Source organism: Podarcis pityusensis (assembly GCF_964106645.2).
Source record: "Podarcis pityusensis genome assembly, chromosome: 1".
Taxonomy (NCBI): Eukaryota; Metazoa; Chordata; class Lepidosauria; order Squamata; family Lacertidae; genus Podarcis; species Podarcis pityusensis.
In genome coordinates this window covers 17,238,247-17,252,726 of record NC_138028.1, presented here as the reverse complement: position 1 = coordinate 17,252,726, position 14,480 = coordinate 17,238,247, and the positions used below count along the sequence as shown (strand labels likewise).

At 43.1% G+C, this 14,480-nt stretch overlaps 1 protein-coding gene across 13 annotated transcripts in view; it reads left to right on the top strand.

Moving 5' to 3' along the window:
* Positions 1-14,480, top strand: part of EVL (Enah/Vasp-like) — a 154,596-nt gene that overhangs the window by 60,007 nt on the left and 80,109 nt on the right. Inside the window, exon 1 of one of the 13 annotated variants that reach the window (XM_081022536.1) lies at positions 7,127-7,281. The exons of the other annotated variants lie outside the window; for them this stretch is intronic. Coding sequence (XP_080878662.1) covers positions 7,271-7,281 — 11 coding nt within the window. The 5' untranslated portion in view covers positions 7,127-7,270. Of the gene's footprint in view, positions 1-7,126; positions 7,282-14,480 lie in introns of those variants that run through there. 13 annotated transcript variants of the gene reach the window in all.

Below are 14,480 nucleotides of genomic sequence, written 5' to 3'. Positions count from 1 at the left end.
ACTGGATTGCTGTAGTGGTTACTGTGAGGTAAGGAATCAGGAACAGATACCCTATAGGAAGAGGTTAACCTCTTTTTAATATTACTAGTACCCCCAGAAGTTAAAGTAAAGTTATGCCTCTATTTCTGCTTTAAAAAATTTTTTCCCCAAAAACGTGCTATATAAAAAGATGAAGAAATTTATCTTCCTGGTTATTTGAAAAAAATTGACATGTATTTAAATGGGAAATAATATCATAAGTGCAGAACTACCATAAAAACCATAAAGTACAATTTAAGCACTCAATTTGGAATAATGGCAGAGGTGTAGCTAGAGGCTGTTGCCACTTACCCCCAGCATCAGGCTGCCTGAGGGAAGTCATCTGACTCTGTCTAACTGCAGTGCCAACCCTGCTGTGAAAACTGAAAGTTTTGATATTTTTTCTCTTTTGATGTCAACTGCTTATTGCATTGTTAATAAACTTATTGCAGTGGACAAAAAAATACCTCAGAGCCTAGCTTAAATACCAAGGAAGTTTTGACTTGGAGTGGTGTGCCTCTTTTAAACTCAACTGGGAGAAAATGCAAATGGCTGGCTCTAGCAAGTTTTAACAAAATTATCGTGAGACCGTTTTCATGCCCCATCCTTAATGTTGGTATGCAACTGTTTGCAGTTTTATTCAGCTTGTTCTCAGGCTGGATCCAAGGGCTCCAGTAATCTGTATACATGCTGTCATGATTGTTTAAAGAAAAGGTTAAAAGAGCAAAACCTAAATAGCATACATTAATTAAAAAAACCCAAACATTTTAAAGGCAGGAGCTAATGTAAACCAGCCAACTATTTTCCACCCAAGATGCAGTTGGTGCTTGTCAAACTCAGCCTTGGTTTGCAAACGCCAAGGACCGTTCTCTGAATAGTCATCTTTTGTGTACATATTTCTTACAGAATGGTCTAATGATGTCGTTGTCAGCTCATTTCTGCAGTTTTTTCTGTGTTGCCTTCCTGTGGGTTTCTTTTGGGGAAGGGAACCTGATTTGTGGCAGCTTTTTTGTAACAAAATACAATTGCACAAATACAATGCAAGCCTTCTAAGGGCTTTTTTGCTCTTTCCATGTAGGTTCACCCCATTTAAAGAATGTCATGGGTGGAGAAGGTTAGCAAATTGCAGTTGCTCAAGTGTCAGTTTCTGTTCATGCCCGGGGAGTCAACAATTATTTAATTCCTACTTTTCATTCCATCAGTTACCTTCCTTTCTTTTTGTTAGTAGCATAGCACTACTTTATTATTTCTTAGAAAGTGAGACGCAGCCAGCAAGTAAATCCCGCCCCCTGCAGAACAGAAACTGACATTGGGACAATTGAGGGGCTCCAGTGTGAAAGTAAACTTGGAAGGGCCAACTGGACTTTCTCGATTTATTCTCAAATGAAGAGACAGGTGATCATGGAGGAGCTTTCTGAACCACTGGGTCAAAAGCTAATGGAAAGTACGGACTGTGATTTTAAGATCTGGCAGTGATTTAGGAAAGTCCCTTTCACCTCAAGCTACTTGGCTCAGTGAGACAGAACAAAAATATTTGCAGCTGTAAATTAGGTCATTTTTTACATTTCACTTCTCTTTAGCACAGTTCTAAATGCAGCACTTCCCCCCACCCCACCCAGCCTCTGCCTTGCAGATTTCAAGTGTAACAACAGGAAGACTTTATAAGGCTGCCATGCGGTAACTGAAAGGAGATAGAACATCTCAGGTTGCTAAAGAAGTAAACCTGAAAGGCCACCCACGGTTGAAAGGTCTGGATCCTAGTTTCAGTTTGCTGTGCGTACCTGGTCATGCTGTTTATCTATCAGAGTTTCCACACTTGGGTATCCAGCAGTTTTTGGACTACAGTTCCCATCATCCCTCATCTTTGTAGCCCAGCACAGTCTTCTTTCACTGGCAGTGGCTCCCCGGCACCTCGGTGTAGAGCAGTGATGGCCAAACTTGGCCCTCTAGCAGATTTTGGACTACAGCTCCCATCATCCCTAGCTAACAGGACCGGTGGTCAGGGGTGATGGGAATTGTAGTCCAAAAATAGCTGGAGGGCCAAGTTTGGACATCACTGGTGTAGAGGTTCCTTTCGCATCCCTAAACGGCCTCGGTCCAGTATACCTGAAGGAGCGTCTCCACCCCCATCGTTTTACCCAGACACTGAGGTCCAGCACCGAGGGCCTTCTGGCGGTTCCCTCACTGCGAGAAGCCAAGTTACAGGGAACCAGGCAGAGGGCCTTCTTGGTGGTGGTGCCTGCCCTGTGGAACTCCCTCCAACCAGATGTCAAAGAGAACAACAACTACCAGACTTTTAGAAGACATCTGAAGGCAGCCCTCTTTAGGGAAGCTTTTAATGTTGGATGTATCACAGTATTTTAGTATTCTTTTGGAAGCCGCCCAGAGTGGCTGGGGAAGCCCAGCCAGATGGGCGGGGTATAAATAATATTATTATTATTATTATTATTATTATTATTATTATTATTATTCTCTGATCCTTCTAACTCAGGTGTGATGAATCTGTTGCCCTCCAGGTGTTGCAGAACTACAACACCCACCATCCCTTGCCATTGGCCATGATCGCTGGGGCCAATGGGAGTTGTAGTACAGGAGCAGCTGGAGAGCTGAAGGATCCTTATACCTGTCCTAAGTGGGTTGAACTTGGGACCTTCTTCATGTAACAGCTGAGCTATAGCCCCTAGTCCTGGGCGAAATATTTTGGCCAGTGATCCTAAATGGAAAGGTCCTGAAAGTTGTTTTTGATATCTTATGGGGAATGGGAGAAATTTTAATATTTAAATGTGTTTTGGAGGGGAGAGGGTTATTAGTTTGTTCTTGTTTTTATTCTGTATTTTGTGGGGTTTTTTTTTTAATCTTGTGTCTTTAGGTTGTGAACCACCCTGAGGTCTATGGATGGAAGGCAGTACTGTATATAAATTTAATAAATAATAATAGTAATATTTTAGAGGGGTGTTCCCATATTAGAGGAAGTGTCGGAGGGTCTCACATTCTTTCCTTTGCCCACAAAGCTGTCTTGCTGCTGCTTTAGGAGTGGCAGCAAGGAAGCACTGTGGTAGCAGAATGGGCCGTTGGGAATACCTGCTACACCATGATGTAACATCATTCCTAGTGATGTTAAATTCTCGAGAATAATCTTTTGGTGAATATTCTCGAGAATAGTCTCGATTAATGAGAATATAAAGCATATTTGTTACCAATAAACAATAGAGCTGAGCTGCTTAGAGAAGCTCTGTCACTTTTTGAAGCTGCAGCAAAGCTGCGTTGTTGTTTTTTTAAAGTGAAAGACTGTGCTACTGTGTGTCTGTGCATTTTTGGCCCAGCATAAATAGCATTCCCGGCGTGGATGCTGTTTCTGAACCCTTACCTTGCGCCGCAGGTGGATGCAGTGAATGTTTTCACAAGTGCTCTGTCAAGCACAGTATAAAAGCATTATACAGTGGTACCTCGGGTTAAGAACTTAATTCGTTCTGGAGGTCTGTTCTTAACCTGAAACTGTTCATAACCTGAGGTACCACTTTAGCTAATGGGGCCTCCCGCTGCCGCTGCGCTGCCGGAGCCTGATTTCTGTTCTCATCCTGAAGCAAAGTTCTTAACCTGAGGTACTATTTCTGGGTTAGCAGAGTCAGTAACCAGAAGCGTCTGTAACCTGAATCGTCTGTAACCTGAGGTACCACTGTACTGTCTGCATGTATGTGAACATTGTTCATGTGAGACAGGCAGAAATGAGTAGGTCTGGATGCCTGAGCTTGGAAGCCTAAGCTATGACTCCTGAGAAGTAAGCAAGCCTTTTCATTTTTGCCGTGCTTTCAAATGTTACTCTGTTTGGGGTGTGCTGCCCTTCCTCTTTGTTTCCTTGCTGTTTTCAGCTTGAACTTGCATTTGTCTTATGCTCACCCAGGGTGGGGGAATAAGGAGAAGGTAAACTCTCTTTACAACGCCTCCCTGCTAACTTGTGCTAGTGTGTGACATAAGGAGTTAATTCTGTTTTTGGTCCAGACTGATTGGCTGGAGGTTCGAGTCAGTTGGGATTCAGTAGTCGGTGATGAAGACATTTGGGATTTGACATTTGGAAGAATTGGAAAGTAAACTAGTTCCAGGGGGCTCCTGGGGGCCGAGCCCTTTTCGGGCCCCCTATATTTTGGGGGTAGGGGCCAGGGGGACCTATCTCCCAAAAGCACAGTGCCGAAGAATGGAGCCCAGCATGGTGTCAGAGCATCCTCCCACCAGTGGCAGTGCTAAGAAGAGGAGGAGGAGAAGCCGCCAGCCATTTAGGCATGTGGCCGCCACTTTTGGCTCCGCCCCCAATTCCTCCCAGCGTCCTGACATCACACACACAATGTTGCCCCCCACATTGCCTCCACAAGCTGGTGCCTCTGACTGGTTCTGATTGAGTTTCCCTCTGATGAAGACCTGATCTAAGAACTACAGTGCTCTCAGTTGATTAATAATAATAACAATAATAATAAATTTTTATTTATACCCTGCCCTCCCCAGCCAAGACCAGGCTCAGGGCGGCTAACACCAGATATAAAACAATTGATTAAGATACAACTTAAAAACAAGATTAAAATACAACGTTAAAATGGAGCCTCATTTCAATAGAAACTCAAATCTAAAACTTTTTGGGGATGAAAACGTCAAATCTTCACCAATAATAATAATACTTTATTATTTATACCCCGCCCATCTGGCTGGGTTTCCCCAGCCACTCTGGGCGGCTTCCAACAAAACACTAAAATACAATAACCTATTAAACATTAAAAGCTTCCCTAAACCAAGGCCAACTATTCAGACTGGTCCTACATGGGCCAGAAAAAAGCCAGGGAAGTCCCCAAATAGGATTTGTCCTCCTGTCATACACTGTTTTGTTCTGTTTACCCTCTCTCTGAAGTATTATCAGTTTCCTTATTCTCTGGACTCCCGTCTGTTTTATTCTAGTCTTGGCTAACCACTTGCGCATAAGACAGCTGCAGGTTCCTGCTCAAAACGACAGGAAAACAAAGAGGTAGAGTCACACTTGTGCCAGCGCAATTCAAAAGTGTGGCCAACCCACCGTATGGATTTTCTGTTCTTTGCACATGCCATTCCATTGATCTGTTGAACACAGGAGTCTCTGGGTGGGCTTCATAATTATGACCTAGAGAGCAAGATTGGCAGGCATGGAGTGAGTGTGAAGTTTTTCCCCTTGCAGCAATATAATAAATGTGGATTGCTCATCTTTCACCACACCGCTAGAGTGGCAGAAATGAAAGTATCAGAGCTTAACAGATAAATGGGAAACTGGAAAGGTGCTGGGGGGGGGGGAATAGTAGAATCATGGAATTATAAGAATTGGAAAGGACCCCAAGGGTTATCTAATCCAACCTCCTGCAGTGCTGGACTCTCAACTAACCCCACCTATCTGACTGGGTTGATAATTTGTTTAGTCGTTTAGTCGTGTCCGACTCTTCGTGACCCCATGGACCAGAGCACGCCAGGCACTCCTGTCTTCCACTGCCTCCCGCAGTTTGGTCAAACTCATGCTGGTAGCTTTGCGAACACTATCCAACCATCTCGCCCTCTGTCGTCCCCTTCTCCTTCTGCCCTCCATCTTTCCCAACATCAGGATCTTTTCCAGGGAGTCTTCTCTTCTCACGAGGTGGCCAAAGTATTGGAGCTTCAGCTTCACGATCTGTCCTTCCAGTGAGACCTCAGGGCTGATTTCCTTAAGAATGGAGAGGTTTGATCTTCTTGCAGTCCATGGGACTCTCAAGAGTCTCCTCCAGCACCAGAATTCAAAAGCATCAATTCTTTGGCGATCAGCCTTCTTTATGGTCCAGCTTTCACTTCCATACATCACTACTGGGAAAACCATAGCTTTTACTATACGGACCTTTGTTGCCAAGGTGATGTCTCTCCTTTTTAATAAATCAACTCAAATTTAACAACACACTTAAAGAGATGGTGTGTACAATCATACCTTGGGTTACAGATGCTTCAGGTTGCGTTTTTTCAGGTTGCGTACCACTGAAACCCGGAAGTACCAGAACAGGTTACTTTCAGGTTTCGGCGGTAAAGCATGCGCAGAAGTGCTAAAACCCGGTTTACGCATGCACAGAAGCGCTGAGTTGCAACCCGCACGTGCGCAGACATGCCGTTGCGGGTTGCGGACGCTGCGGCTTGCGAATGTGCATCCCACACGGATCATGTTCACAACCTGAGCGTCCACTGTATATGTGTATACAGTGGTACCTCGGGTTAAGAACTTAATTCATTCTGAAGGTCCGTTTTTAACCTGAAACTGTTCTTAACCTGAAGCATCACTTTAGCTAATGGGGCATTCCGCTGCCGCCGCCACACAATTTCTGTTCTCATCCTGAAGCAAAGTTCTTAACCCTATTTCTGGGTTAGCGGAGTCTGTAACCTGAAGCATCTGTAACCCGAGGTACCACTGTATGTGCAAAAACAAAATGAGGGCTGGTTTGTGCCTCAATTCTAAAAGATGTGGGCTGTGTGTGGGTATGGCAGAATTCTGTGTGGATGCCAGAAATAAAGCTTAGAATGAAGAACGGTGAAGAATCCAGCTTCCTTGAAAATCTATGTGTTCAGTTTTGCTTTTTTAAAAATAAAATAAAATCAGGTTTCTGGGTCTTATGACAGTGTTTGTATGTGCCCTGGCAGTGCCTGCTGAAATCTCAGCAGCTAGAAATTGGCTGACACAAATTGCCAGTGGTTTCCTTGCCAGCATTGCTCCTTGTCCCTTCCCAAACCAGTACAAATTACTGCAGCTTGCACATATTGCAGATTCCAGCTTAATTTCTGTGACCCTACATATCTTGGAGAATGCTGGCGACTGATGTCCATATTGAGTTCCACTGATGGGTGCTTTTATTGGGGAGCTTAAATATATATCCTCAACACTCCCAGTGAGGGTGGCACTATTTGTGCCCTCGAATTTGGGCTATTTTGGTCGTCTTTTTTCCACACTGGCCTTTCTGCTGAACAATAAATTTTGCTAAGAAAAAATATCAAGCCAAAAACGCAGAGTTGCTTCCTGCACACATACGCTCTCTATTTTGGTAAAGCTTCCTTTTCCTGTTTGGTTACAAGACCTAGTGTAAACTTTCAAGTTAAACTGCTTGGCTTACTTCATGTTCTGCTTTGTGTAACGTGGTAAAGTTACAAGGGCGACATGTTTTAATGCAACAGTTGTGCTGGACAGATCGCTAGTACTGTTCTCTCCAAAACATAATACCAAGTTATTTCTGTGATGGCAGCGAGGTAAGTACTTGGCAACTTTACTGGGAATGTATTGCGCTGATTCACTGGAGAACAATAGTCCTGTTTTATATGAAGCAAAGGGATTCATATCTGGTAGAGAGTAAAAAGTGAGTGAGGTTCATTTGATGCAAAGGCGTGTGAGTGCAAATAACACACATGAGATTGAGATCTCCAGACAAAAAACTGATTTGTTGGAACAGCGGTATAACAGCTTCGTTTTATGTCTGTCTCTCATTGCATTTGTGAATTTCAGTTGGAATCCATTACAGATATGATCTCTTCTACCTCAGTCTTTTTCAACACACAATGCAGGGCTGAATGGCCTTCTGTTTAAGTGTATATGTTTTCTCTAACTTCATTATCTCTTTTGCCAAATGCTGTTATTGCTTTGGATTTGGAAAATGCACAGAACTGTTAACGAACTTTACAAAGTTACAAACCATATAGCTTTCTGTTCTGAATTTAAAAAACGCAATCAAAGTGGAAGGGACTAAACTTGCTGATCTGGTTAATCAAGTAAATTTACAAACCTTGAGAAGTGGCTTATTTCCATGTGAAAGTTTATTCTTGGCTCTGATCCACGAGCGAGTTTATTCATGACACTGATTTGAATGATCTGTCTACATCTTTTCAAGCAATATGCTTTAAGATGATTCTTAAGATCAATTTCAAATTGTGTGCGGCATAATTAAGATTTGAAACTAAAGCAGTAAATTTGACTAAAAACTTCCTTAATTGGTTAGTATACTGTGGGAAGGCTCTCTTTGACAGTAGCAGCTGGTGTTTCCAGCAGCTGCAGCAGTTACCCATTTGTTCACCTTCCCACGGACAGGGCCTGCCACCTTCTTGGATGTGGGCAGCAGAGAGGAACAAGGAAATTGCTGTTTACTGCAGTTTCATTGTACAGTGGTACCTCAGGTTACATACGCTTCAGGTTACAGACTCCGCTAACCCAGAAATAGTGCTTCAGGTTAAGAATTTTGCTTCAGGATAAGAACAGAAATCGTGCTCCAGTGGTGCGGCGGCAGCGGGAGGCCCCATTAGCTAAAGTGGTGCTTCAGGTTAAGAACAGTTTCAGGTTAAAAACGGACCTCCGGAACGAATTAAGTATTTAATCCGTGGTACCACTGTACCATCTTCCTCTTGTTCCAATTGCACGGAGAAGCCAGGTGCTGTCCGAGGAAGGAGCATGGTGGTGCTAAGACCAGTTTTGAAGCAGGGCCACTTGACTGTTGGAATTGGTAGCTGCTACAGTCATCTGAGGGCTTCCCACCATAAGGACTCTCCTGGGCATCACAATTTAAGAACGATATTGACAAGCTGGAATGTGTGCAGAGGAGGGCAACCAAGATGGATAAAGGGTGTGGAAAGAGGGAGCAAGCTTGTTTTCTCCTGCTGTGATTCACCAAACAGATTGCCCGGAAGAGCCCACAAAATCTGATGAAGGAATCATAGAATCGTAGAGTTGGAAGGGACCCTGAGGGCCATCTAGTCCAACCCCCTGTAATGCAGGAATCTCAACTAAAGCGTCCAGGACGGATGGCCATCCAACCTCTGCTTAAAAACATCCAACTTGAATGCATTGATCTGTAGCAGGAGAAACGAAGCTTGCTGCATCCTTCATGTTTTGGTTCACCATATTTGTGCATCAGTATGATTGATTGATTGATTGATTGATTGATTGATTTTGAATTCCTCATGGAAATTCACCAGGATTTTAGTGCTCATTTATCCTGACATGAACAGTTTGTATGCAATTTTAGCTATTGTACACATTTTTTTGCAAGCAGTTTCCCCTCACTCTAATGCATTTTTGTTTTCACCAAAATACGCTTTTAAAAATTATTATTCTTTATTAAATTTTTGCGCTGTACCCTAATGTCTTCAGTAAATTAGGAGAACTGCAAATTTTGAAGGACAGCTGTGTTTCAGCTTGCGTATTGTTTCGCCGAGTATTTTAAGAGACTTGAGTGAAGTGTGAACTGAACCGAATTATTCCGCCTTCCTCAGCTACGAAGGAAGAAAATTAAGGAAGTGTGCCCTGAGAATACGAGGGCAGCAAGCACACGAAGATTCTCAAGGGTTTTATGTGTGCTGTCGCTCAAAATGTCGTAACGGTTGAGTTTCCATTTATATAACACTTCATGTAATTCTGATAGCAAGGGTTGTGAAGCTGATCATGGTTACCCCATAGGAGACGCTGGGAAGGAAATGGAGGCTGAGGAATTGTAATTTACGCAGGGTCAGTGAGTGCATGGCGGAGGTGAAATCTGAACCCAGGGCCCTTTGATTTATAGCTTAAGCTCACAAATAAACATTTCAGTACAGTGGTACCTCAGGTTAAGTACTTAATTCGTTCCGGAGGTCCGTTTTTAACCTGAAACTGTTCTTAACCTGAAGCACCACTTTAGCTAATGGGGCCTCCTGCTGCTGCCGCACCGCCGGAGCACGATTTCTCTTCTCATCCTGAAGCAAAGTTCTTAACCTGAAGCACTATTTCTGGGTTAGCAGAGTCTGTAACCTGAAGCATATGTAACCCGAGGTACCACTGTAATGTTGTTTCAGTGGTAAGGGGGGCAGGGCGCTTTTTTGGGTAAATTTGTGGTTTTACATTTGTTCTTACTTTCCTTTAGGATGATGATGATGATTTTGCTTTGTAGAAGAAATGTGAGATATTTCATGTATCTTGTGTTGTTGGCATGTTGATTTTTTTTGCTGGTTTTCAGTTGATTTTATAGTCTGTGTTTTGTTTTTGTCAAGTCACTTTGAGACTTCCATTTACTGTAAAAAGTGACTGACGAATGAAATAAATAATATAAATACTTGAAATAAACAAGATAACCGATGTGAATGCAAAAGGAGAGCTCTTTCCCTTTGTGCCCGTGATGGCTGTGTGGAGGAAATGAGGGAAATGGTGGTTTTAAGCGAGGCAGAAGTTTGAGTAAACTGGCTTCATGTTATTGGCATCTGTCTGTGTCAGGAGACAATGAAGAGGTGCACCTTTGGGGGATGAAGTCAAACTGTTGGAGAATCTCATGCTCTACCAACCAAGTTAAATTGTTGACTATACTTGTTAATAAGTGGAAAAACATTTCGCCCTCTCCAAAGATGAGCGTTATGTTAGGTACACTTAAAGAACCTCCTTAAATGTTACCTACAACCGCAGCTGCTACTTTCATGAATATATATAAAACATACAGTTGTACCTTGGTTATCAAATGGTTTAGCTGCTGAACAAATCGGATCCCGAACACTGCAAATGTGTTCTGGTTTGCAAATGTTTTTCAGGAGCCAATCATCCAACATGGCTTCCACTTGAGTGTAGGAAGCTCCTGCAGCCAATTGGAATCCGCGCCTTGGTTTTCGAACAGTTTCAGGAGTTGAACGGACTCCCGGAACGGATTAAGGTCAAGAACCAAGGTACCACTGTATGTCCATTTCACGTTCGATCTGTTTGGAGTGAGCAGTTTGTGGCAACAGACCTGTGGCCTCTTTGCACTCTCTCACACGAACTTGTTAAGAGTAAGCAGAGCAGGGCGACCACATATGTCCTGTGCAAAATACCATGTCTTTTTTTTCTTTTTTTTTTACAAATGGCTAAAAGTGGTTGAGGTTTACTGTGGCTCTTTTTACTGGCCTTTTCAAGCGCAGGAGATGTGTCATAGGCCTGTGACTTCCTCTAGGCTTGGAAGAAACAACAAGAAGCGATGTGAAAATATGATGTTGTTATTTCGTCCACTCGCATTGGTTAACCGATAGAAGGTAGACCTGCTAGATCTGGGTCCTCACTATATTGATGCGGAAAGAACCCACATTTTCAGCTGCCTCCTCCTGACCTGCAGGATTTCCTGGTTATGCTTCATTGTGGATTGCCCCTGTTGTGATAAGTGAAGTCCTGTGGTCCAATGTGCGTTCGCCTTGGAATTGAAGCCAGTGTGGTGTAGTGGTTAAGAGCGGTAGTCTCGTAATCTGGGGAACCGGGTTCGCGTCTCTGCTCCTCCACATGCAGCTGCTGGGTGACCTTGGGCTAGTCACACTTCTCTGAAGTCTCTCAGCCCCACTCACCTCACAGAGTGTTGTTGTGGGGGAGGAAGGGAAAGAAGAATGTTGGCCGCTTTGAGACTCCTTAGGGTAGTGATAAAGCGGGATATCAAATCCAAACTCTTCTCTTCTTCTTCTTCATTGTTGCAGCTATGCAGTTTTCCATGCACCTGCTGACACGAGTTGTGTGGCTGGAGTGAACCCAAATGTCAAACCGCCCTAGCCTCTTCAGCACTGACATAGCTGGCTGCACTGCCTCCATATATCTCTCTCTCAGCTTTTAAAAAGCCAGCACTATTTTCAGAAAGAAAGCAATATCAGCAACACAGGCAGTTTCTGTGGAGGCCCTCCATGTTTCCCCACTTTGCCTTGTGGCATTTAAAGAACTACTGACTCTTTTAATACGCAGAGATGTTCATGCAGCTGCCATAGTACTGTAGCAACTGCCTCTGTGCTTCTCCAGCCCCATTGTTCTCCTGGACACTGAGGTCCAGCTCCAAGGGCCTTCTGGCGGTTCCCTCACTGCGAGAAGCAAAGTTACAGGGAACCAGGCAGAGGGCCTTCTCGGTAGTGGTGCCCGCCCTGTGGAACGCCCTCCCACCAGATGTCAAAGAAATAAACAACTATTGGGCTTTTAGAAGACATCTGAAGGCAGCCCTGTTTAGAGAAGCTTTTAATATTTGGTGAATCATTGTACAGTGGTACCTCGGGTTAAGTACTTAATTCGTTCCGGAAGTCCATTCTTAACCTGAAACTGTTCTTAACCTGAAGCACCACTTTAGCTAATGGGGCCTCCTGCTGCCGCTGCGCCACCGGAGCACGATTTCTGTTCTTATCCTGAAGCAAAGTTCTTAACCTGAAGCACTATTTCTGGGTTAGCAGAGTCTGTAACCTGAAGCGTATGTAACCCGAGGTACCACTGTATTTTAATATTCAGCTGGAAGCTACCCAGAGTGGCTGGGGAAACCCAGCCAGATGGGCGGGGTATAAATATATTATCATTATCATTATCATTATCATTATCATTATCATTATCATTATCATCATCTGTGCACTCGTAACTCAGAGAGAAGGAGCTTCCCCTTGCAACGTGTGGGTAATACTTGCCGTTCTTCCTCCCTGAACACCCACCCTTCAGATTCTAGCAAGGATAGGGAGATGCACAAATACTTAGGGGACTTTAAAACATAGTTAGCCACTCACTCAGAAACCTTCCACGTGCAGAAGGGCTGTGTCTCTTCGGCAGAGCACATGATTTGCATGCAAAATGTCACAGGTTCGATCCCTAGCTGGTGCGGCCGGGAAAATCCCCTGTCTAAAACCCTGGAGAGCTGTTGCCAATCAGTGTAGACAATACTGAGCTATATGGACCAATGGTATAAAGCAGCTTCCTCTGTTCCTGATTCCTATTTTTGGTGCTCTGTGGTTTGTTAAATCAGTCTCTTCTGTTCTGTACGTTAGGAAATAACATGTCTTAAATATGAAGCCGGGAACAGGCTTTGACTTATTGTGAAAGTGCTCACAGGCTGTGTGGCCAATGTGACGGCTAATATTAGCTGCAGCTACAGCAGGTTTTCTAGGATCGTCTGGTGATTAAAGAATTTATCCTGCGCCCTTTTTTACTGATTGGTCACTCATTCGTGAACCAAGTAAAGTTGAATAAATGTACAGGTTACTAAAACTTCATTACAGGTGCCGTTATAAAACATTGGAGGAAATATATGATAACATTTCAATTAATAAACCAACGTTATTCCTTTTTTAGAGGGAAGGATAAGCTTTACAATCTTTTCCTCATTCGTTCCTCGCTGTAAAGCCAAAATAGTCTCAGATAATAAATGAGCACACTAATTTGCATCACCACCATTTATTTATATTTGATTAAAAGGACCTTCCCTCTTCATTCTGCTACATGTATTTAAAAAAAAAAGAAGAATTTTCAGTTACACATTTCCCCCAGTAAATTATCCACCAGTAAAATAGTACATTCATCAACTTCCCTTCTCCTTCTTTCATGGCTCTTTTAATTTTCTCATTATTACTGCATATTCTATTCCAACCATCTAATTCCCCCCCCCCCATTTACATATTACTTCAATTTAGATTATACTGTTGCATTTACCTTAATCCTGCTAGGATTTTCACTTGCTTGCAGTTATTTTCCAAGTATTCCACAAATATTTTCCATTCCTCTTTATAAACTCTGTCTTCTTGTTCTCTTATTCGGCTGGTTAGACCTGCTAACTCTGCATACTCCCATCATTTTAAGCTGCCATTCCGCCATCTTTGGGACCTCTCCGTTTTTGGGCTAACAAAATCCGAGCTACTGTAGTTACATACATAAATATTCTGCAACATGTTATTGATGCAGTAATAGTGCATTAGTAGTTAATTCACCGTATTTTTCGCTCTATAAGACGCACCAGACCACAAGACGCGCCTAGTTTTTGGAGGAGAAAAACAAGAAAAAAAATATTCTGAATCTCAGAAGCCAAAACAGCAAGAGGGATTGCTGCGCAGTGAAAGCAGCAATCCGTCTTACTGTTCTGGCTTCTGGGATAGCTGCGCAGCCTGCATTCGCTCCATAAGATGCACACACATTCCCCCTTAATTTTTAGGAGGGAAAAAGTGAGTGTTATAGAGCAAAAAATATGGTATACGCACAATTGTTAGGGATTTATTTTATTATTTATTATTGGGTTTTTTATTATTATTTATTTATTTTATTATTTCACCACAGTTATATCCTGCTCCATTGCATTGAAAACTTTAAGATTAAAACATTGAAGACAGTTATGCTGAGAAATTTAGTGCAACAATTTCTGGAACACCACAGATGTCCCCGTCCCTGTCTTTAGACCATTGGCCCATCTGGCCCCAGCATATATTCCACTGTAACTGACAAGAGATTCTCCAGAGTGCCAAGGAGAGATCCACCTTTCCCAGTCCTGCCCCCCAAGATCTTTGTCGCTGGAGGTGCCGGCATCTGAACCTGGGACTGTTTGCATTCAAAACAGCGCAGTACTGCTGACCTATTGCCAAACGTGAGGTTATGGTCTTTGCATGATGGCTTCTACTTTGGTCCTTAATGATTTAGAGAATAAGAGGCACCACAGTCCCATCTCCTGCATCAGCTTGACTGGAAAGACTATGAGCTA